General features: G+C 36.5%; 3 protein-coding genes across 6 annotated transcripts in view; 1 reads left to right on the forward strand and 2 right to left on the reverse strand.

Annotated features, from left to right (window-relative positions):
• The window catches only part of LOC100745540 (slit homolog 3 protein), a 32,761-nt gene extending 23,513 nt beyond the window's left edge, over positions 1–9,248 (reverse strand). The window contains exon 1 of the mRNA XM_003490394.4: positions 9,200–9,248. Coding sequence (XP_003490442.1) covers positions 9,200–9,248 — 49 coding nt within the window. The remainder of the gene's footprint in view (positions 1–9,199) is intronic.
• A 3,865-nt stretch (positions 9,249–13,113) lies between these two features.
• Positions 13,114–16,475, forward strand: LOC100745985 (17-beta-hydroxysteroid dehydrogenase 13). 4 transcript variants are annotated; one of them, XM_003490398.4, is made up of 8 exons: positions 13,451–13,716; positions 13,903–14,079; positions 14,154–14,330; positions 14,414–14,563; positions 14,636–14,892; positions 14,953–15,078; positions 15,146–15,234; positions 16,198–16,475. In XM_003490398.4, exons 1-7 carry the CDS (start codon positions 13,714–13,716, stop codon positions 15,210–15,212), a joined length of 957 nt encoding a protein of 318 aa, XP_003490446.2. In that variant the 5' UTR covers positions 13,451–13,713; the 3' UTR covers positions 15,213–15,234; positions 16,198–16,475. The 4 variants fall into 4 exon arrangements, with proteins under 4 accessions (XP_012242362.1, XP_033177259.1, XP_003490446.2 ...); XM_012386939.3 differs by lacking the exons at positions 13,451–13,716; positions 16,198–16,475 and adding an exon at positions 13,114–13,403 and having other exon boundaries at positions 15,146–15,617; XM_033321368.1 differs by lacking the exon at positions 15,146–15,234 and having other exon boundaries at positions 13,449–13,716.
• Positions 15,772–21,384, reverse strand: LOC100745785 (symplekin). Its single transcript, XM_003490396.4, has 16 exons — positions 21,031–21,384; positions 20,597–20,793; positions 20,273–20,506; positions 19,912–20,198; positions 19,612–19,841; positions 19,352–19,537; positions 18,832–19,274; positions 18,480–18,752; positions 18,228–18,411; positions 17,829–18,070; positions 17,586–17,764; positions 17,348–17,508; positions 17,134–17,269; positions 16,679–17,043; positions 16,495–16,572; positions 15,772–16,391 (listed from the first exon to the last, which is right to left on the reverse strand). The coding sequence occupies exons 1-16, from the start codon at positions 21,082–21,084 to the stop codon at positions 16,305–16,307; spliced, it is 3,336 nt and encodes a 1,111-aa protein (XP_003490444.1). The 5' UTR covers positions 21,085–21,384; the 3' UTR covers positions 15,772–16,304.
• Positions 21,385–21,569: the final 185 nt, after the last annotated feature.

Genomic DNA, 21,569 nt, shown 5'->3' on the forward strand with positions numbered 1-21,569 from the left:
TTAGTTGCTTCGTTTTATCTGAGATGTATTTCTTCCACGTTAGTCTCCTGTCCAGGGTCATGCCCAGGTATCGGACTGAGTCCCTGCTAGGAACTGTTGCATTGTTGATGGTGACCTCTTCGGACAAGATGATTGCCAGATGTCGATACATTCCTTAAGAACATTTTCAGCTAACCTAAGGATCCGCATAAATCTTAGGATTTATTTAGCTAAGGTCCTCCAAAGGAACAAATAGTCTTTGTCTCAACAGTCCCTGTACCTATCATCCACTACGAGAAGGTGCTGGAAGTCTGCTTTCCTCGCGCTTCCTGCTAGCAACTTTCTCTCAAGGGTGGTTAGAATCCTTTTCCAACCAACGACTCAGAATTTAGTCAATTCACAGCGACGTCCATTTCCCTCGCTTTCCGAACCAACACCTTCCTCAACGAATCCGATGATCTCGTATCCTGAGACACACCCCATCATAGTTTTCCTATGCAGTATCATCGCGAGGAAAAAGTCAGTCGCGAGTCGTCTGTCCGAATTGATAGTTAGTAGCTAGACTGAATCCGAGTTCCTCGACCTCTCCGGCAATCATCGTCCGAACTCAAGGCGCATGTCGAATCGTATTTATCGCATTTTGAACTTGTATCCGTGAACCGAATGTAACAACCTCGAGTTTTCGCCAAGTGTACTCCTTGGATTTTATCGTTAATAAATATTTATTGTTAAACGAATTCGAGTGTTCCTTCGATCACTATCACGCCCTATCACCTCACGATTAAAGATGCAGAACACTGTAAAGAGCTATGTATCGATCAATCTATATCGAATCGAATGAGAGGGAAAGTATAATAATGTCTTCTTTTCTCAGCTTTGTCACCTCTGACAATAACGATAAAAGAGCAACTGTCTAGATTAATATGTAATGTATCGTTGGAAAAAGAATACGAAAAAAGAGGGAAAAAGCATCAAAGCGTATTCTATTTATTATATCTCGATAAAATATTCTTTGTGATATCCTGGCTAGGAAGTGCCTCTGAGAGTGGTTCACAGTGCCGTCACGCTTTGTCCGAAGGGATATTATCGGAATTTTTTTTCCAAATAGCCTTCTTCTCGAAATTGTTAGCAATGGGTAATATTGCATAATAAATAAATGTAACAGGGAGAAGATGTTCAGTTATGGCAAGCTGCAAGACCTTCCGTTGCTACCGACGAGACACTCGATACCGAGATACCACAGTGACATTCGATACTAATAACGTATTCTATATCAGGACGGAATCAATCGGATAAAGTAGACAAGGAGAGAATGCAACGGAACGTTCGTTCGTGATCGCGCGCCGCTCTTTCTCGTCGAATGCTGACTCGCGAGCAAAACCTGTAAGCCGATATTGCACGAACCGACATAATCGGAACCGACAACGACGGTTAAAATGTTAAACGTTGCACTTTCGTATTCCTCGAATTCGCACCGCACGCGTGCAACGGAAGTAATAATTAAAGAAGCGAGATTCCCCGAAAGCTTGATTCTAATCTCGAAGCAAGCAGAAAATGTGGTGGCAGATCGCTGTAACATGGAGTAAAATCGCAAGAATTTCGCACGCTGCTAAATACATACATATTACCTAAGCAACTGTTCGAGAGGCTGAGAACGCGGTTTCGAAATATGCTCGAGCGCTAAACATTCGCACAGGAACAAAGCGAACGTATTCCAATTAGAGTAACAAGATGGCAAAAAGGCAAAGAGAAATTCAGCGTTTTAACGGGCCATTACTAATTTTTGCGCCGTGTAACTTGTTCCTTCGTGGTCTTTACGCGAGGATGAAAACGCTTTTGGGTCAAGAAGACTGGATTAAATTGAAGGGCGCTCATAGGCTAAATTTAGGCAAGGCAGAAGAAATCGAGCCCGACTTCTCCTTCCGCTTCCATTACCACAGACCACGATCGCGACACGGCTGACGATTTTGCAAAACTCGAATGTCTTCGGTTAGGGGTACACCCTGCCTCTCAAGAGTCCGTACTTTTTGCCTCCGGAGCAACTACCTCGCGATTCTCCGGTGTAAGGATCGGCTTCGCCAATTCATTGCGCTTAATTTTCTTTCATAATTTTCATTTGATGATTTTTACTACCGCTATTGCTTCGTTCTTTTGGTCGATAGCAACGTACCGTAAATGCCGGATACTGGAATACGTAAGAAGAAAGGGAGTAGTCGTTACTGTTACCCATCGATTAGCGCGGCGAATTTAAACATACGGTGGAACTCCATTTATCTGAACTTGTCGAGGAACGAACAGTTTATATAATCGGAGTTCGCTTATTTTCTCCACTACCTATTATTTTTCGTTCACATAATAGAAGCTCACGTTCAGATAAATGGGTTCGATCGGCAAAAGTTCGGATACTCGGGCATTAAGCAAAACTTCGTCCAAAATAACTGCAGTTTAGATATATGAAATTCTACTATACATGCACGTACGTGTCTTTCGGCGAATAAACGATCACGATCGAACATACACAATTTAGAAACGTGGCTGCTTCGAATCGGTAATTTCAAAATAATTCCATTATACGATACGGATGATTCTACTTATGCGCTATGACGAGAAAACGTTACCGGTGTACAAAGTCTAAGCTTGGATTACTCATTTCGAATTGCGAAAGTAATAGAACAGCGAGCGTCGTTTGTTAATCCGATACGCAAAGCTGGAAGCCACCGATCGAACATCACCAACGTGTATAGTATTTTAACCCCATTGAAATTGTAATTCTTCCGTAATTTCTCGCGGCTTCGGAGTATGCCGCTTAACGAGACCGGATCTCGAGGAACGGTTCAAGGTAAAAGTTCACTGGCCTCGTCAAAGGAACTATAACCTGCAAAGTAAATGGAAGAGGTGATCCGCCTTCGAGCCTTTCTGCCTCCGCGCTCCCTCGAGGGAGTAGAAGCAAAGAGAACTTACAGGGGTCTAAGAAAACTTCTGCTGTCGATGTAAAGTCAAAGCCGAGGTTCGGTACTTAACCGATCGATGGAAATCGCTCACGGTGGGCCGTTCGCGTAGCGAACAATACGAATGTGTATGTGTGTGCGTGTGATGTAAGCGACGATCAGACGACAGCTAGCGAAAAGGTGCCTTGAGGATCGGGTGACGCGTCCATTGTTTTGCATTTCGCGAACGATCGATCGATTCATTTATCAAGATGTGTCATGACGTAAGATCGCGTTACATTCCGTACGGTGCAACGGCCTTGAAACTCGCAATCACGTATTCAAGAGGCCGTGATGTAGCTTGCTCGAAGTGCAGTTAGGCAAACGAGAGACTTTTCTAAGAAACTTACTGCGTTGGTTACTTTGATCGAGTGCGCCGGAGGAACAATGCACCACTGATTGGGAATGGCGTGCTCGTTTTTCACGATGTTTCTAGCAGCATGCGAGAAGAGGTGCGCTTATTGCGATGAAAAACGAGAAAAATCCTGTTGCCTGCCGTCGGCTATTTACTTCCATAAAATAATATAGAGTATGTGGCATATAGCAAACGCTATCTAGGAGTAGCTGCTCGTGTTTGCGAAACATCTTGACTGGGAAGTCGTTTTCTTCGCTTATCAGGAAGCGCCTTGATTTTCCCTTTTAAGCAAGTATATCCACGGTGATGGAAAGAATTTTTCCAAACTAACTTAATTCTTCGTGTTGGGTTTCAAAAGAGCTGGCTCGAGAACTATCTCATTGTAATTCGTTCGATGTAAAACCGGCATTCTCCACTCGCTAAACTAGCTTAGCTCGACTCGAAATTTCAAGTATTTCTGTGCATTTCCAGTGTGCTATATGTACGTAGTTGGTTCGCTCGCAACGAGAATAAAAATCACGACGCGCATCCCGTGCAGCGTGAAAAAGCTAGCGTTAGAAGGAAATCGGTAACGATCACGTCTGGCCTCGTTTGCGCCGACTTACCAGCCTCTTGGCTAACTCGATACACAACTTGCTTCTTCGCAAGGCTGCACGCGTATCCATAACTTCCGGAATAAAATCTCCTGCTAATTTCAGGAAGAACGCAGCCCCGAGAACGGCATCGTCGTCGAGGGGAACCACGCAATTATTCCTTCGTTGCCGTTCGACTTGCCAGCATAGTTTTCCCTTTCTTCGCTCTCTTTTTTTTCGCTTTTGTTTCCGTAGCTCTCGGTGGCCGCGTTAGTCTTCCATTAACGCTCATTAACATGCCGTGTGCAGATTTAACTGGAACATCGATTGCGACGCGGCGGCTTCGAAGCCTCCCTCTATCTCTGCAATGTGTTTCTAAACGAGGAAACGGGGTAACGGTTAGAAAACGGTCGTTGCTTCGGCTCCCATTCCCGACCTCCACCCTTTTGCATCTCGACCACCCTCGACCCTCGACCCTCGACTCTCCTACCATCGCTGCCATCATTAAGAGAAACGTATCTCTTCGTACGTCGCGCACAGTCGAAATCAGTTTCCCTTTGTTTTCAAATAATTTTCATTCACCGTTTAGATATTGCTGTGAAACATCTACGAAATTTATTTCAACGTTTCGGGTCCGATTGTAATTCAACGAGCTCGTTGCTCACTCGGATCTCTTGTTGCGACCAAGGCGACCGGGACAGGTCGTCGTCCTATACCGTAATGTGGACAGGGGCAAACGCATTTTTCACAGGATATAGCGGACAATAAAGAGCTAGAGTTCGTAAAACCGAAGACGGACGCAAAGACCGATTTTCAACGGGCCTCGAAAAGGTAAACAGGGAAGGCAAAATGCATCAGGTCGTTTTGAGTACGGCTTAATTTCCGCGCAAGCCGTTCGGCGGGATTAAATTTACAGCTTTTGGAAAATCCTGGCACGAACGGGCCACGTTGCAGGTTTGCTTAACGACACGCTCGCTTATAATGGCAGTAAACTCGTTTATCGCCTAAATACACGCGCTACGGCTGACGGAATTAACGTCGAACGGAACATTCCGGTAATAAGCGGGACGCACTTTTGTCGGGCAAATCGTCGGAGAAAGCGATTATTACGATAACGCGGCTCGATTTCGATTTCAATCGGCTAATAACGGCGATTGATCGAAGCGAAGAGGAGCCACTCTTCCGAAATTAATAGCCAGTAATTATCCAAACAACCGGATCGCGATCGAGGATGCTCCACAGTCATCCTTTTGAAATCAATTACCTTGCAGGTTGCGCAAGCTTGTCTCTTCGAAAGAGCGCGTTCGTTCGTTTCGCTATTGAATCGACTGTGTATCGCGACTGCATCGCGATGTGAATTTTAAAACGGTCAAATGGAAGTTAAACAGAAGAATAGGGGGGCAGATCTTGCAAGAAGAAACGACGAAGTTGCAGGTTATCGTATACCTATTTATAACGTTCGTTGTGTAAATTGCGCCAATGTTTCCGCGATGATATTATCGAGATACGCACAGCTTCCGTTTGAAAATTCCCACAAGGAAATCGTTTTCATTCGACCAGCCGAAAGGGAGCGATTCAATTTTCCGCTGAATCGAGACAGTTTCGATTCGTTGATGGAATTTTAATAAGACGAGCATAGTGTTGGTAATTAATCCGAGTATAGTTGAAATCGACGGGAATCGATGCGACACGATCGAAATTTACGCATTTTGGCCCTTTCCAACTCTGTCCAGTTCTTCGGGCCATTTCCCATATAATCGTGTTTTTCTAATCTTAACGAATCTTCTCAGTTTCAGAAAAACGCGATGGTATCGTTTTTTGATATTACGGTACAATTTCTCTTAAAACATTAAAAGCATCTTCTGCTTGCCGAAGCAAGAGTGAAATTAAAGTATACAAATTCGAGGATCGCAGTAGGGTTGGTCTTGCCGATTCGTGCGAAGGACGCGCGTTTCAAATCTTTCGAAAGTTCGTACGAGATATGAAATCGAAATAATATTAATTTTCCATCCGTGACCGTGCGCTATTCCATCGCGTTCGAATAACTTGAGTAAGAGTTTAGAAGGTCGATCGCGTCGACAGCACGCGTTCTCGATCGGTCAACGATACGCAATTATAAAAGATATCTACTCGAAAACATTCGACAAATGAATCGGACTGAAACACTGGAAAGACAGGTAAAAAACTTCATCTCGTTTCTAAAAACGAAATTACCAATTGTCCCTTTTGCCGTGGGTTCGAGATACCCAGCGTTGCGATTTAACGGCAAAGCGAAGCCGAAACGAAAGACAATTTGTTCGGACTCGCGATAGTATGTACAAAAGAATCGAATTCCACGTTCCTCGATAACACATGTGCACGTTCAAATTTATATCTGTTGGCTCCGGTATCGGCAGAAAATAATAAAACCGTACAATCGCAAATTCGGACGCGTGTAATAACGCGCGTTCGATTAATCGGTAAACGGCTCTCCTACGGAAGCGATCTCGATCACTCGTAGCTTATACTCGAGAAGATATTTATCTACACGTAACGGACGAAATAAATTTTTCAGTCGCTCTCTATTAATTTAACCCTTTGCGGTCCGTGATATTTTCGAACTTCCATTCCAGACGATTCGCCCTGATTTTCTCGATCACTGTCGCCAAGACGGTACTGTATAATTTTCCACTGTTACAATAATTCAGCAGCAAACTAGTAAAATAACATACCTATGTATGGGTGCATATATATGTATATATTTATTATATTTTAATATAATATATTATAATCGTATACATTTTAATAAATATGTAATAACGTAAATCCTTAGGGTAAATCAGACGATCGATTGTGAAAAATCGAGTTTGTTTTGGGAATAATTGAATTAAACAGTTAATAACAAATCTATTAAAAATTTTACCTGAAAAATCGAGAATCGATTTTCTAAGTCCTAAATTACCGCTCCTCTCTCGTGATCTATTCTATTCAGCAAATGACTGCCGGTAAAACAAAGCAAAAGTAAAAATATCGGTTGGCGGATAGTTTGAATTCTATAGAATTTACATATATATATACGAAATGTGACAGTCGCATTTGACATAGGAGTCATTAATATAGTTATGTCGAGTTAATTAATTGACCACGATGTGGCATTTCTGAGAAGAGAGAGGAAGAAGAAAGAAAAAGGCGAAAAAGTGTATAGCTCCGGTGAAAAGACCAGCGGTTTTTTGGTCTTTGACCCACCGAGATTCGGGGCACATCTGCTGCGACTTGTTCCAGGTGCGCTTAAATTGGTGAGGATTGGAAGGAAGAACTAGGGAGAACCGAGGCCGATCGAGAAGAATGGTGGCAGGGGCAGTCAGTCGAAGGATAGAAGGATCACGGGGTAGCACGGTTACGAGGTTGAATCGTTTCGAGGAGGGAAGAAACGTTGTTCGGAGAAGGAAAAGTATAGGTCCGGTTGTGCGAGCGTGGTCCAAGACAATGGCAGAGGGGATCGACGAAGCCTGGAACGCGAGTCGATCGCGTTGCACAATGAAGCAAAAGCAATTATTCGCGAAGCGCTCCCCGTGAATGCGTTAGGAAACCGGCCAATGTGCAAGGATTATTACATTTATTCGTGATGCAACGTCGTTTAATTATATGCTGAAATACGCGGCCGCGGTGCGTGGCGTGCACATACCGATACATTGGAACCCTCTTTTGTCGGAAACAGTTCGAACGTGCGAGCAAATCAGCCAAGCGATTCGAACGTTCCATGGAAGCGCAAGTTCTTGACGCTCTCGACGTATCTACCGTACGACGACTTAATGGGCTTGCGTATCGCATCGCATTGCATCGTGCCTCGCCGAGTTTCCACTGTTTCTCTCGCTTGACAAAGATTAGAAAGCTTTGAGCACTGGAACAACCTGATAACGATACGCCGTTACCTTCTTCTGTTCTTGTCATTACGTAAACGACAGAAAAATAATCGCGCGTATATCTCCTTGCTTCGATAAAGCTGAAACGGAAAATCGAACGACTGACAAAGCCGTGTCGTTTTCTAAAATACTCTACCTCACGGATCCCATTTACGAGGGCGGCGGTCGCTCGATGCTGGATAAAAATTAACGAATCTTTTTCGCCCCGGAGCTCACGCGTGCCGCGAATTTAATATTTAGTACGTGTAAAGGGGCGCGCACGTACACGAAAATTTTAATTACGCGCGCGAATCTGACGAATAGCACGAGTACGTGCGAACGCGATTCACGCCCGAATATTATTTTAATTAAAAGGCTGTCTCTCGTTCTTCGTTCGACTGGCGCGAAACTTGGGTAGAACATGTCGTTTAACGCAGATTCAACGGGATTTTTCAATCAACACGCCAGCATATATATCAGTTTTCCTTCCCGAGATATTTTCTCATCTTTTATCGTCCGGATTTTGGTGTTATATTTGCCTTTAGCCTGTCCACGAAACAACCGTTTGCTTATATAACAAACGACCAGTTTGGAAGACGATCAACGGCAGTCGACCGCGGTTAGAAAACCCGTGGATACGATTTATCAACGTTCAAGAATGCAGATTAACTTTCTCGCCGATAACGCGGTCTCTCCTCTTTCCGTTCAAGGAAAAGTAATTTAAACTCTGTCTCGATCCGATCTTTACCGGTTATCGCACGCAAAAATCTCTTGGGTCCAACCGCGCGTCCACACTGTAATCCGATTTGATTCTCCCATGCGTACTTTTTCTAATGGAGTCTAAATATTTGCCTATGCCGATGCATAACTGATTTGCACGTAATTTTACGAGCCACGGTTCAACTACCAACGACGGGAGGAGGAAGTAACGAAATCTCCCTGGATTCGCAAAGAAAACAGCGGAGCAACGGAAGACGTAATTATGCGTACTGGAATTGGAAACGAACGAGCCTGGTAAAATATTTAAGAACACGTTGGCCTTGGACCGAAAATATCGGCCGATATTAGCGTTAGTGTCATGATATGAAGTGTTAAAAGAATACGAGCGAAAAACGCGTCTTTCGAACGAATTGCGAAATATAGCGTAACTACACGAGAAAGGCCGATCGATTTTCACGAAACGACGAGTTGTGCGATTCCTTTTGCGTTACGACATGACGCGCTTTGTCCTGTATGTCGTGAAATGACGCCGATCTTTGAGCAGTGAACAACCGAGTGGGAATGGATCCCATAGAAAACAAAGGATAAATAAACGAATAATACCGACTTCCAATTATACGTGATATTTCGCATTTCTTTGAAATGCGAAACAACGCATAAATCAAACGAAGAAACAAAGGATAATTTCTAGTACGTTTTCCTTACCTGTCTTTCCATCACTCCATCCTCCGGAAACGTTCCAAAATCGCTGCATGATCCCGCAAACAAACGACTCGTCCCTATCGCCTTAGAAATTTCTTCTCTTTTTCCTTCTCTTTTCTTCCAATGATCTCAGAACGTTGCGATGAAAAAATCGCGAAAACATATTTTCGAGCAGGACATCATTTTGCGTGTACACGTAAGGACGCACCGTTAGTAAAATCGGCAGACATCACAACGCACGAACGATCAAAGGAACGATCGTTGAAACACCGCGTATCCTTGTGCAGCGACGAGAAGCAGGTTTCACTACATCGTTATTACTATTCTGACGACCGTTTCCGAGAAACTGCTCTTCCAGAGTTCCTGCCTGAACGGTTTTTACCGTTCCCACATGACTAACAGGTTGGCCGTGAACGCTGACCAAAACTTTTGTCCGTACACTTTGCACTAAATATGCTATTTGGCTTTCTTTTACTATATAACGGAACGATTAATGTCTATGTATGACGAACCAGAAAAGGATAATACTCGCAGGAGGGAAAGGAAAACAGCAACGATGCTATCGAAAGACTTGTTGCGGTAGGTCTACCCACGCGCTTCTTGGCTATTTGGAAGAAGACAGTTCGAAAATATTTCCCAGTTTTCCGTATCGGCCGGGCCGTCGCTTTTATGTAAGTATTCGTCCTTAGGGCTCGAAAGGTCTAATATACCGAACACAAACGTGTTTGCAGTTCGACCCCGTTATCTGAAAATTCCCGCGTAAACAAATTAGCTATTCGTTTATTCGTTACGTATTCTTCGATCGTTCTCGAAACGTTTAAAGAGTATCGAAATCGCGCAATAATAATAATTTCGAAGGATGATCGTTGAAAAATCGAACGAAAATTCGTTGAGGAAATAGGACGCGACATGGAACACGATGTTACTTGCGCGACGTCTCGCACTCGACTGTGAGGTCGCCCGTTCAGACCGAAGACCGATTTAAAGCTAAGCCAAAGGCTGCCGGCCGATATCTCGGGGAGGACCGATTTTCCCTTCAGTTTTCCCGTGATTGCGGCTGAAATTGAAGGCATGCCTTGTGCTGCGGATAAAAGCTGGCAGGTAATTAACCTTCTAGGTGACGGTACAATACGGGACAAAAGAAATTGCCATCGCCTGACACGTCAAAAATCATAAGTGGGCTCGAGGGCATTTAGGCTCGGGTGATTAATCTTTGAAACTGAAAAATTAGCGGAAGATCGATCGGAAAGATCTTCGGATAAATTCAGAGGACACGAAGAGCAGAAATTCGGTAAATTCTGATTTCGTGACCGGATCTGGAAACTTTCAAGATATATTAGACCGAAGTACCTAGTCACTTTAAGTGCTTCTATCTCCAAGTAAAGATCGTACTCCGTCGTGTTCTCGCAATCGATATCTCGATGCAACAGCGTATTTCAACCGATATCTCCTTTATTTTATCTGTTATAATCTTGTATACCTTGAGCAAAATGTTTCGAATAAAATGTAATGATCGATACATTGTCATATCTTTCGCACGTGTTTATTGATTAGATAATTTTTTTTTTAAATAAAGATATTTGGAATCGAATGTCAAACTTAATTAGCTCAATGATAATCATCATTAATTTCATCTGCCCCCTTTCTTATCATCGTTTCTCGTAACGAAACGTGCGTGTGTGTGCGCGCGCGTGTGTGTAATATATATGTGAACACCTATAACGATTTTAAGTCCCCAGTTCAAAGACTTCCCCCGGCTGTCTATTGTTCGTTATCTCTGTCTACGCATAGGGGCCGATCTTATGTATTTTCGAGGGGTTTCAAACTACAATAAAACAAAGAACATCGTCGTTTAAAACACCTGGAACTTTTTTCGCCAAGCATATTGGAAATGAATAGTGAAAATTAGTTTCACATTAATTTCACAATAGCGAAAATAAGAATTTCCATGAAGCTGACAAATATTTCCTCCTTTCTCGACAAGTTGGCAATTTGACAACCAGAGAGTCTGCTTTGACTGTGCACAAAAGCAAAATATTTCTTTCAATAGACCTACTTTCAAGTTATCAATTTTTCATTCGATTTTGTGTTTTATTCCAAATACTCAACGACCGAAAATATACAAGCCTTTTGTTGTGTAACCTCGTGTGTTGCTCTCGAAGCAAAGTTTTCAATGCAATAACGGATTATGGAATATACGATATGGTTTTTAAAACGATTGCGTTACAGTTATAAAGCCTTTACTTTCTTTGACAAAAATATAACATCTTGAATAAAATATATTCAAGAGTAGATTAAACTGTTTTTTTTTTTTTTTTTTATACTAAATAATATTTTATTTGTACACGTAGATTTACTCATGTCGATTGCTTTTTTTTTATTATTATAACAATGCAACAATAACTTATCACTGAAATCTCTGACAAAAATTATATTCTCGAAATTATAAGTAATAATTAAATTTAACCTCTGAGTTTATAGTTTTAGTTACATTGATATTTTTGGAATTCCTAAATAATAATTATATTAAAATCATAAAAATATCACTTTTTCTGTTAAATAAGTTTTACTAGTAGAGACAGTTGTGAGATTAATACTGAAAATCATTCTTTCACTACACATATATATTCATATTTTATATTTAATATAATATATATATATTATAATGTTATATTTACATAATACATTCACCAAGATAATAAAGATAGACTAATACAGTACTGGCATATATATGACTCTATTTGTCAGGAATGACTTCCAAACCCTGAAAAGAGACAAAAATTATGTCAAATATTGTATATTTTAGTATACTAATCAAATTTTAACTAATCAATCTGATATTGTATAATGTTACAAGAAATAACAAGTTATTAAACAGTTATAATACCATATACCTACATTAAACTTCCAAAATCGTTTACCACCAAATTCATAGTCTCTAGCATATCCCACTTGCTCAATTATATTGTTATTGTACATTCTTCCATATCGCTGTAATAGCAAAATATAAAGAAATTAGCTCATAAAAACCTACTTAAATTTGTTTTAAATATTGATTGAAACAACTACAAAGCATTTGTGCAATAAATAACACATATATAAAATTGGCCATTACATAATAATTGTTTTAAAACGCTTAAATTTTTACTCCAGATAAAACGAAAATCAACCGGAAAACCCGGAAAGATAAAACGGAGTCATATAAATTGTCACTTCGTTGCAATATTAAATAATCTTTCTTCAAATGGTTATTATATTGAGGTTATGTTACAAAAATTACTTACGTTCCCGATAAAATACTTATTTATGTATGGTGAAATGTGAGCAGGTATAGCTGTAAACACTACTATTATACCTAATGGTATCATAGCATTATACCACATTTTTAGCAAATATTTAAATCTATATAATGTATCAAAATTTTCTAGACAGTTACGTCAATGTCTACTCAATCAATGTAATGCGCGTTCAACAGCACAGAGATACGAATCATCTAAATTTAATTCTCTTCGTTACTATGCGTTTCTTAATAAGAAATATCACGTCTGTATTATTCTTTTTATTGTTAAGTTAGACATCAACTAAAACTTTCGAAATTAACAAGATATATAAAATATAAAAGTTGGTTAACTTATTATTAGAGCAATTTTATTATTATAATAGATTTTGAGTTCTAAGAAATCTGATTTGGTAATAAATATTAAATGAAATTACCTTTCCCTTTTTTACAATATTGCATTAAACTTTTGATTGCATGTTTTAAAATACTTCAGATGTGCTAAACGCGCGTTTTATATGTATTTGTATTGCTATATGTAGATAAAATCAATTATTTAGTTCGAAATTTGAAAAATTAAATACAAAATGAATATAATTTTTAACATCAACTTGATATAAGATTAAAAATTATAATAATAAATTATGATAAACAATTTGCGCTAACCAAATAATAATGTATAATTATTGAAATAGGGTAAGTAAATACAACACGAACACAACTATTTGAAGCGAATAAAAGGTTAAATGTTCAAAAGCTTTTAACATTTCTTTATAGTATTGAATTTATCTTCCGTATTTATTAATGTAGTTTTTAATTAATAATACACAACAAAAATCTGATTTATTTTATTCAAATTCATTTAGAATGATATAAAAGCTACAGCACTAACGCCGGTAGAAAGTTTTAAAAAATGTAATTAAACACGTGGTATGTATTATACAACTTGAAAATTTATATTTTGTTGTTAGATTTATTATTCACAACATACATCATTCATATAAGATTTATATTATTGCTTTTTAACATTATTATAAATTAGTTTAAATAAATTTTGGACAATTTATCCTTCCTTTTCCATAACGTCATGATAAGTTATCATAAAGTTTACGACGTAATTTGATAAAAAGATACATATATCTTCAGATTCCACAAATTTCTTTTCACCCGCTTAATTAATTTACACTTTTTCATAACACGATCACATTTTCGATGGTATTTAATTACTTAATGCATCAAAATGGTAAGTATCATGGCAAACAATTATGTTTATAAAAAAAGAGAAAAGGAAAAGAAAGATTTTGTGATGTTTGAAAGATTAAATGTTTTAGATATTTTATTACAATGATGAAGTAGTTTTTAATGAACTGTAATGAGTTAATTTAATAATTTAAAAGTAAACATAATTTTATATATATATTTTTTCTAGGAGAGTTTAAGGAGAAGTTTCAAACCACCAAAGATGTTGCTAAGACTGTATTCTCTCGTTATTTTAATATTAGATCTTGTGACACTTTTATTTGGAATATTTTTTGCTATCTTAATTGCATTATATAGAATATTTAGACCTCCTCCTTTAAAAAATCTCTATGGGGAAGTCGCAATGGTAATAAAATTCTATACCCTTGTTTATGAAGAGTTATTAGGTATGAAACATTTACATTTTAGGTTGTATTTTAGGTTGTCGGAGCTGGTCGAGGCATAGGTAGGGAATTAGCAATTCATTTGTGTCAACTTGGTGTTAATGTTGCATGTGTCGACATTAACAGTGAAAATTGTGATACTACTGTACACTTAGCATCTAAATCAGTAGGAGTTGCTAAAATGTATATTTGTAATATAACAGATAAGGATGAAGTAAGCATAACATTTATAAAATATATATTTATATTATTTAATAAGTATTATACATTGATTTAATTGTAAATAAAATATGATAGGTAGCTCGTATAGTGAATATTATTAAATCAGAGTTAGGTGAAGTTACAATGCTTTTCCATTGCTGCAGTATACCAAGTCCTAGAGCATTACTTCAAGATCCACCTGAAATAAGGCATACAATTGATTTGACGATTCTAAGTCATTTTTGGGTAAGTATCTTTAGAATGATACATAGCTTATTGCAGTAGTTATAAATTTTTGTATTACATTTTTGTTTTCAGTTATTGGATACAGTTTTACCATGCATGGAACGGGCTGGAAAAGGGCACATAGTGGTTCTATCATCTGTGGCTGGCCTTTCTGGTACTGCCACAGGAGGAAACAGAGTTTCTTTGTCCACTGCACAATTTGCAGTTCAAGGATTAGCTGAATCATTACATACTGAATTAAGACATTTGAATAGTAACATAATAATTACTTTAGTTCACGTTTATCCATTTATTGTAGGCGCAGAAATAGCAAAAGATATTCGTTTTAGGTAAGCAATCAAATGATGATGTTTGATTTATTGAAAATTTATTTTTCACAATTCTTCCAGAATACCAAGTTACTTTGGTACAATGCCCGCCACAGACGCAGCTGAACAAATTTTAGATGGAGTTCGCAGAAATTATGCAGAATTCAGCGTGCCTGGATATTTACTTTACTTAGGTCATATTCTTAGGTAAATTGAAGGTTAATATTACCAAGTCTATAAAGTTTTATTAATAATTAATATTTTACACTTGTAGAATACTTCCAAAGAAGGCATCATTTATGTTGCGTGACTTGCTAGACACTGGTGTTGATTTTGGATGATATTTAATTTTTCTAATCAAATGTGAGAATTTATTTTTATTATGTTAATAAGATTTTATAATGATAACAAAAGAACTTTAATGTACTGAAAAACGAATATTTTATTTAATTTCGTATATGTATAATTTGATCTTTGAAGTATTTTTTTTGTAATTCATTTTATTATTGTGGTATAAAATTTCATATATATTTTTACTTATATACGTTTTTATACATTCTAACATTTATTTAAAACGAAATACTCTAGTTTATTAATAAATAATCACATGGGCTGCGCATAAAATATTTTATGACACAACTGAAATATCAATTAGCAGTTAAGATAGATTTTATACTTACGTTTCATGTATGATACATACACACGTGACATAAGTATTAAATATTTAATAAACTGAATAAGTACTAGTAGGCACTAAGTAATTACTACACAAATACTATTCACAATGCAAAAATAACCTATGTACACAGCGTCAATCTTATGACGATTTAATAGCAAAATATCTGGATGTACAGAAGACTATACTTCATTTCCTAATGTTGTACATAATACACATATATATACACTAATTTGTAACTATGTATTATCTTCCGAACGTTTTGTCTATTATTGTTATGTGCATATTTCGTAAAGAAAAAGAGAAAAATACTCAGGTGTTAATAATAAATAAATACAAATCCGCAACTATTAATAGTAACATTGTTTGACTTTTCACGAAAACGAAAGTAACGAAAAATTCACTCAGTCTGTTTTGTAGAATCGGAAATACATTTATCATAATCTAAATAAAAATATACTATGTATTGAAGATAATGCATGTATACAGTTATATGCAAAGTTCTATTTACAAAATAGAACTAAATACGAGTTTGTCATACCTATAAAAGTAATTGAATTTTCAATGAATTTTGAGAAAGAAATATTTACATTTCATGTTTGATTTGATAAATACGTGAATCTAGCGTTTCAAATTACTGGATATTTCAGATATGACTGGACATAAAAAAATAATTTGTAATTTACAAGGTAAATTCATTAAAGTTGGGACAATCTGTTGATGATGATTCAAATCCCAACACTGGAATGAGTTTATGCTAGTCTAAACCAGGCGGAGCTGGTTCTGAAATATCAGTTTCCATAGTATCTGGTTTTTGTTCGATCGGATAATCACCGGGTGGTGCCTGCAAGAAATTCAAGGAAGAACTATTTGGATCAGTTCATATATTTATTTTTTCTTATAATAATATAAAAATCAACTCTTTATATACAAGTAGTTTTACTCACAATATCAAATTCATCATGTATGTCGCAAGGTGATTTACCCTGAATAACATCCATTATTGATTGCGGAATGTGCGCTTTCTGAAATATCACATCATTTCCGTATTAAATTTTTTGCATTCTTCGTAAAATATAAAACATAGAATAAGTATTACGGCATCAATAAAGTATATTGCAGGAAATATACCTGATTTTCGGCAAAGGCTTCGACATGCGCTAATAATGGTGCTCGTAAGTTACTCGCCATTTTTAACGCTTCGGCCAATTGTGCTGGAGGAAGTTGTAAAATAACCGCAAAACTTTGTGGTTGCGTACGTTCACAACATTTTACAAAACCCTCCCATACTTTTGGCTGTTTCCAAACTTGTTTGAGAATTAATCGTTGAAGTATATTCATAACGAATCCACTTAACCTAGGATATAATGCTAAACTTTGTATCACTGTACGCATGAGTAATGTAGGAAGAGGGGTCATCTCCATAAGATGTTGCATTACAACAGCTACAGTTTCTTGTGTATATATTTGTTTTTCCGCAAAACATAGGGACGTAGCTGTAAATTGGTATTAATAAATATAAAATTTGAATGAATAATTGGAGAAAAATCATTTTAAAACAAATAAAGAAATTTTATATGTCATACCTTTTATAACTGTTTTCAATTCTGCTTTGCTTGGATCTATATTATGCAAAGCTATTAACAATTCAGCAGGTGTAATAGGAGATGTATGAGGTACACCACTTTCATTATTATGAGTGCCTAACAGTCTGTTGAATACCTATAAAAGGAGGATCATTGTAATATATGATACAAAATTTTATTTTAAATTTAGGTAATATTATTTCATATCGTTTACCTCTTTAACAACAATAGGATTTAATTTTATGAGTTTTGGAAGAGCAGCTATAACTTCTTTTTTCGTTAAACCATTTAGAACTGGTATTAAGAATCGAACATCTGAAACTCTGGTCTGATAAAGTTCTCGTACTCTTGCTACTAATTCTACACTCGGTGCAGCTGAAAAGAAAAGAGATGTTAAATATTGTAATAGTTCTTAAAAAACTGTATATGATTAAATGTGGAAACATATATACATTTTTCTGTAAGGATATGAATAATTCTTGTAACTAGTGTTTCAGCGCCTTTAGGGCAATTTTCAACTAATGACAATAATTGTGGACTTCCCATTCCTAAAGATCTTACAGGTCCTTCTACTAGTCGAAGAACCATACGTTTTACATCTGCACCCATCGATGTATAAACTCTAGCCAATCTAGAAAACCAGTATTAATAGAAATTTGCATTTAACATATGCATTTATTAAGAAAAGAACTTACTCATGAATTAAATCTTGATGTTCACTTAACAGAGCAAGATATAATCCAAGACAAGCTCTTGTAGTTGACTCAGTCCACTGAGTTTCTACTTGCGGTCTACCTCGATCTTGTCCGAAGACGATCTCAGGTGGTGTATGTAGCCGTAAGAAACCTAAATAGAGAACTGCATACTCTTCTATGAGTTTACTTAATTCAGGACGACTATATAGTTGACAAACTAACTGTATAGCGGCTTCCCTTATCTATTTATGAACAGAAAATTAAGACACTTAACACGCACATATATACTAAGAACTACTGCCATGGAACGGCGGGGATTCGGGAGGATGAAGAGCGAAAGGGTTCTAAAGTGATGTACATATCATATTTGGATTACAAGATTAAATAATTATAACTTACCGTATTGTTTTCGTGGCCAGTATGACATAACAATACGTTTAGGAAAACTAATTGTTTTGTTGGTCTACGAATAACCATTTCTTTTAATAATTGTAACGGCATCAGTCCTCTTGTTTCATCAGAAGACACCATTTTCAAAGCCTCAACTGCATCTTCGGTGATTAATGGAGCTTCCAAGTATAGCCTTTTTAAAATTCACATACAGCTAACATTACATATTCTGCTATTAAATGCTTTATTGATATCACTTACCTATATAGTAATGTGTCACGATCTTTGCCTTGAACTAAATCTATTGCAGATACTAAAGTACATAATAAAAAATTGTAAGCCTGATGCGGAGCTTCTTGGGGCTTTGTACATAATGTAGTTCGTCTTTGGAAACCCTGAAGTAATGCATATTCTTCATACAACCAACCTAAAGCTAAATCTAAACGATTTCTCATATCGTCAGTAATATAACGTAATACTGCTTCTTTAATATATGGATTAAACGTTGCTGCTAGAGTAGTTAAAATTTTTGATCTAAAGAGAAATAACAAGAAATATTTTGTTTCACTTCAGGATATTTTTAAATAAATAAATAATTCATGAACTGATGTACCTTATGGCTGCTACACCACCAAATACAGCTGTCTTTTCAGAAAGTAAAATTCGATTCACAGCCATCAGTAACATTCTTTCTTTAATTTCTTTTGACAATGGTTTTGTAACTTCAGATAATTTCAAGGCTTTTAAACGAGTTCTTGCCTTTGCAAGCGATTTTTCATGTGCTTCCAGAGATGCCTTTGCTTCTTTTTCTTTTTCCCTATCTTTTTCACGTTTCCGCTCTCGTTTTGCTTCCGCTACACTAATGGTTGGATTTTTTACTAAATCTTCCATCACAGCATCTTCATCCTTTGCATCCTTTTTTTTCTTTGTTTTAGCTTGCCTTATTTGTGTCGCTAGTAATTTAGCAATCGTTTGTCGTTGAATATTTATATCGGTCGTTGAAGAAGGCTGATATTCTCTTTGAAAAATCGTAGTCATTGTGTCTGGGACCCACGCCTGTTAATGAATTGCGTTTGATACAAAAGATGAAAATATTAAAAATCCCAACTAGTTTTATACAAAAATATATTTACCATGCTATCCATTACTAAATCTGTAACAATGTCTACACTTAATCTTTCAGCAATAAAACTTTCTGAAAGTTCAACCAGTTCTGGTACTTTTGAGCTGGGTACTAAACTAGCCACAATTTCTGATTCATCTGGTATTAAAGAAGTTTCGATTTTAACACGCTTTGCAGCGGAAGACGCTGCTGCTTCCTAGAAAATCATATATATTTCAAATGTAGAAGTGATCGTTAATATATATCAATTAAAGCTGATTGTATATTTACTTGTTGTCGTTTCTTCATACGTCGAATATCTTCTGGTTTTGGATAAGCTTTAAGAATTTCTTGTTCTTTTGCTCCCAATTGAGTCAGTTGTTTAGCTATTGTGGATGCAAATTCTATGCTAGCTGGGTGCTTCATCAGTCCTAATAGAGTTAATTTTAATTGTTTTTGAACACTGGTTACTTGAGAATCAGATAATGTGGGTGGTAAATCATGTTGTAACCTTTGCAAAGCTGTAAATATTGATGTCTTTTATTTATAAATTTATTATGATTAAATTACATTACTGAATATTTTACGTACCTTGTATTACACCAGGCATAAACTGAGGTCTTGTTTTAGCAATCAATGCTAAAGATCCCATGCATGTCATCAAATTAACGCTACTAACGTGTGGAGATCCATGAAATTTGATTAATAAGTCCATTACATCATTAGCTTCTTCCTCTAATTTGCGCCTGCGTGCTATTTTTAATGTTAATGGAATATCTTCTAAAGAAAAATCATCCGACTTTTTTGGTATATCTGGGTCAGGGTATGTTTGTATCAAAACAACACCTTCAAGAAATTTCACAGCTTGTGTTCTAATCCTGAATAGATAAAAAGAAGAGAAATTAACATTTAACAAATATATATAAATGTACAACTTAAAGACTCTTTTTACCCATCATTGTCACTGTCAATCATATTTATAATTTGAATTTTGAGAGCACTAAGTTGATTCCATGCAACTTCCATTTCTGGCGTAACTGTAATGGCGCTAGATATCCATTTCAATGCAGCTCTTAATATTCTGCCACTAGCTCTAAGAGCTCTTTTAGCAACAGCTGATGATTCATCAGAAACTAGTCTTAAAAGTACCTGAACTACACGTGGAATTACCTCAGGTTGTTTTACACTGCAAATCAAGTATGATTATTTTATTAATGTGTGTGATGAAAGTAATATCACAACGCAATACATTATAAGTTCTATTAATGATCATTACCCAGCCTCTTCTATGAAACCTGTAACTGTTTTCCTAACTTCTGCATTCCTATCTAAGGAAAACTGTAATGCTTCATCCAAATATAATGGAAGTAATTGTGGCTCCTTGTTTATTAATATTTCCTGAACTTTACATAAATTTGCAACTTTTATATCTTCCCCTGGGTTTAGTGAAGCCTCATTTAACCATTCAACTATCTGTAAAATATAATCTAAATCAAAATACCGATTTTTGTTCGTATAGTAAAGACAATTGAAATTTTATAACTAGGAATTTTTCGGATTCTTCTAATTGAAATTTCTTTTAAATAATCGTCATAATTAATTGTTTAGTCACCGTCATAAATATACACGCATATGTATATACTGTAAATGCTTATTTTGTATCATAAAATGTATCTGGGAAACGACAATTTGAAAGGTTAATACACTGACCAAATCGCCTGGTCCTTTTTCCGGCTCTGTTCTTCTATGTATTCGAGGATCCATTATATTTAATAATAAATCATAAAACGCTAAATACAAGCAATGATTATTAAAGAAATGAGCTGTTGAAAAATAATTGTCCCAAGTTTCGATATGTTAGTTTATATGCGTTTCTTTTGTAGATTTCCCCCCACTTAAGACAGATAGTGTCTAATAATTTCAGCAAAGAATCTATATTTTTTTAAAAATAATTTTTTCGAATATTATGTTTAAATTTTAGTTAATGAACAATAAAAGCTGTCCTAACATTGAACGAAATCGTTTGCGTTGCCATCTTGGCATTTTTCCTTGACCGCTCAGCGCTATAATCGTCTCATGTTAACGAAGCGGGAATTTTAAGGTTTTATTATGTTCTTTATTAATTTTTCTACTAGGTACAATAGGTAATATATCTTGCACATTAAATTTTAAGTACAATGTATTAATTTAATGTATATTTTTAAAAGCGTAATTTTATATGTAAGATTAACAAAGAAAATATTGTATAA

The sequence above is a fragment of the Bombus impatiens genome, unplaced genomic scaffold (assembly GCF_000188095.3).
Source record: "Bombus impatiens unplaced genomic scaffold, BIMP_2.2 scf_0434, whole genome shotgun sequence".
Lineage (NCBI taxonomy): Eukaryota > Metazoa > Arthropoda > Insecta > Hymenoptera > Apidae > Bombus > Bombus impatiens.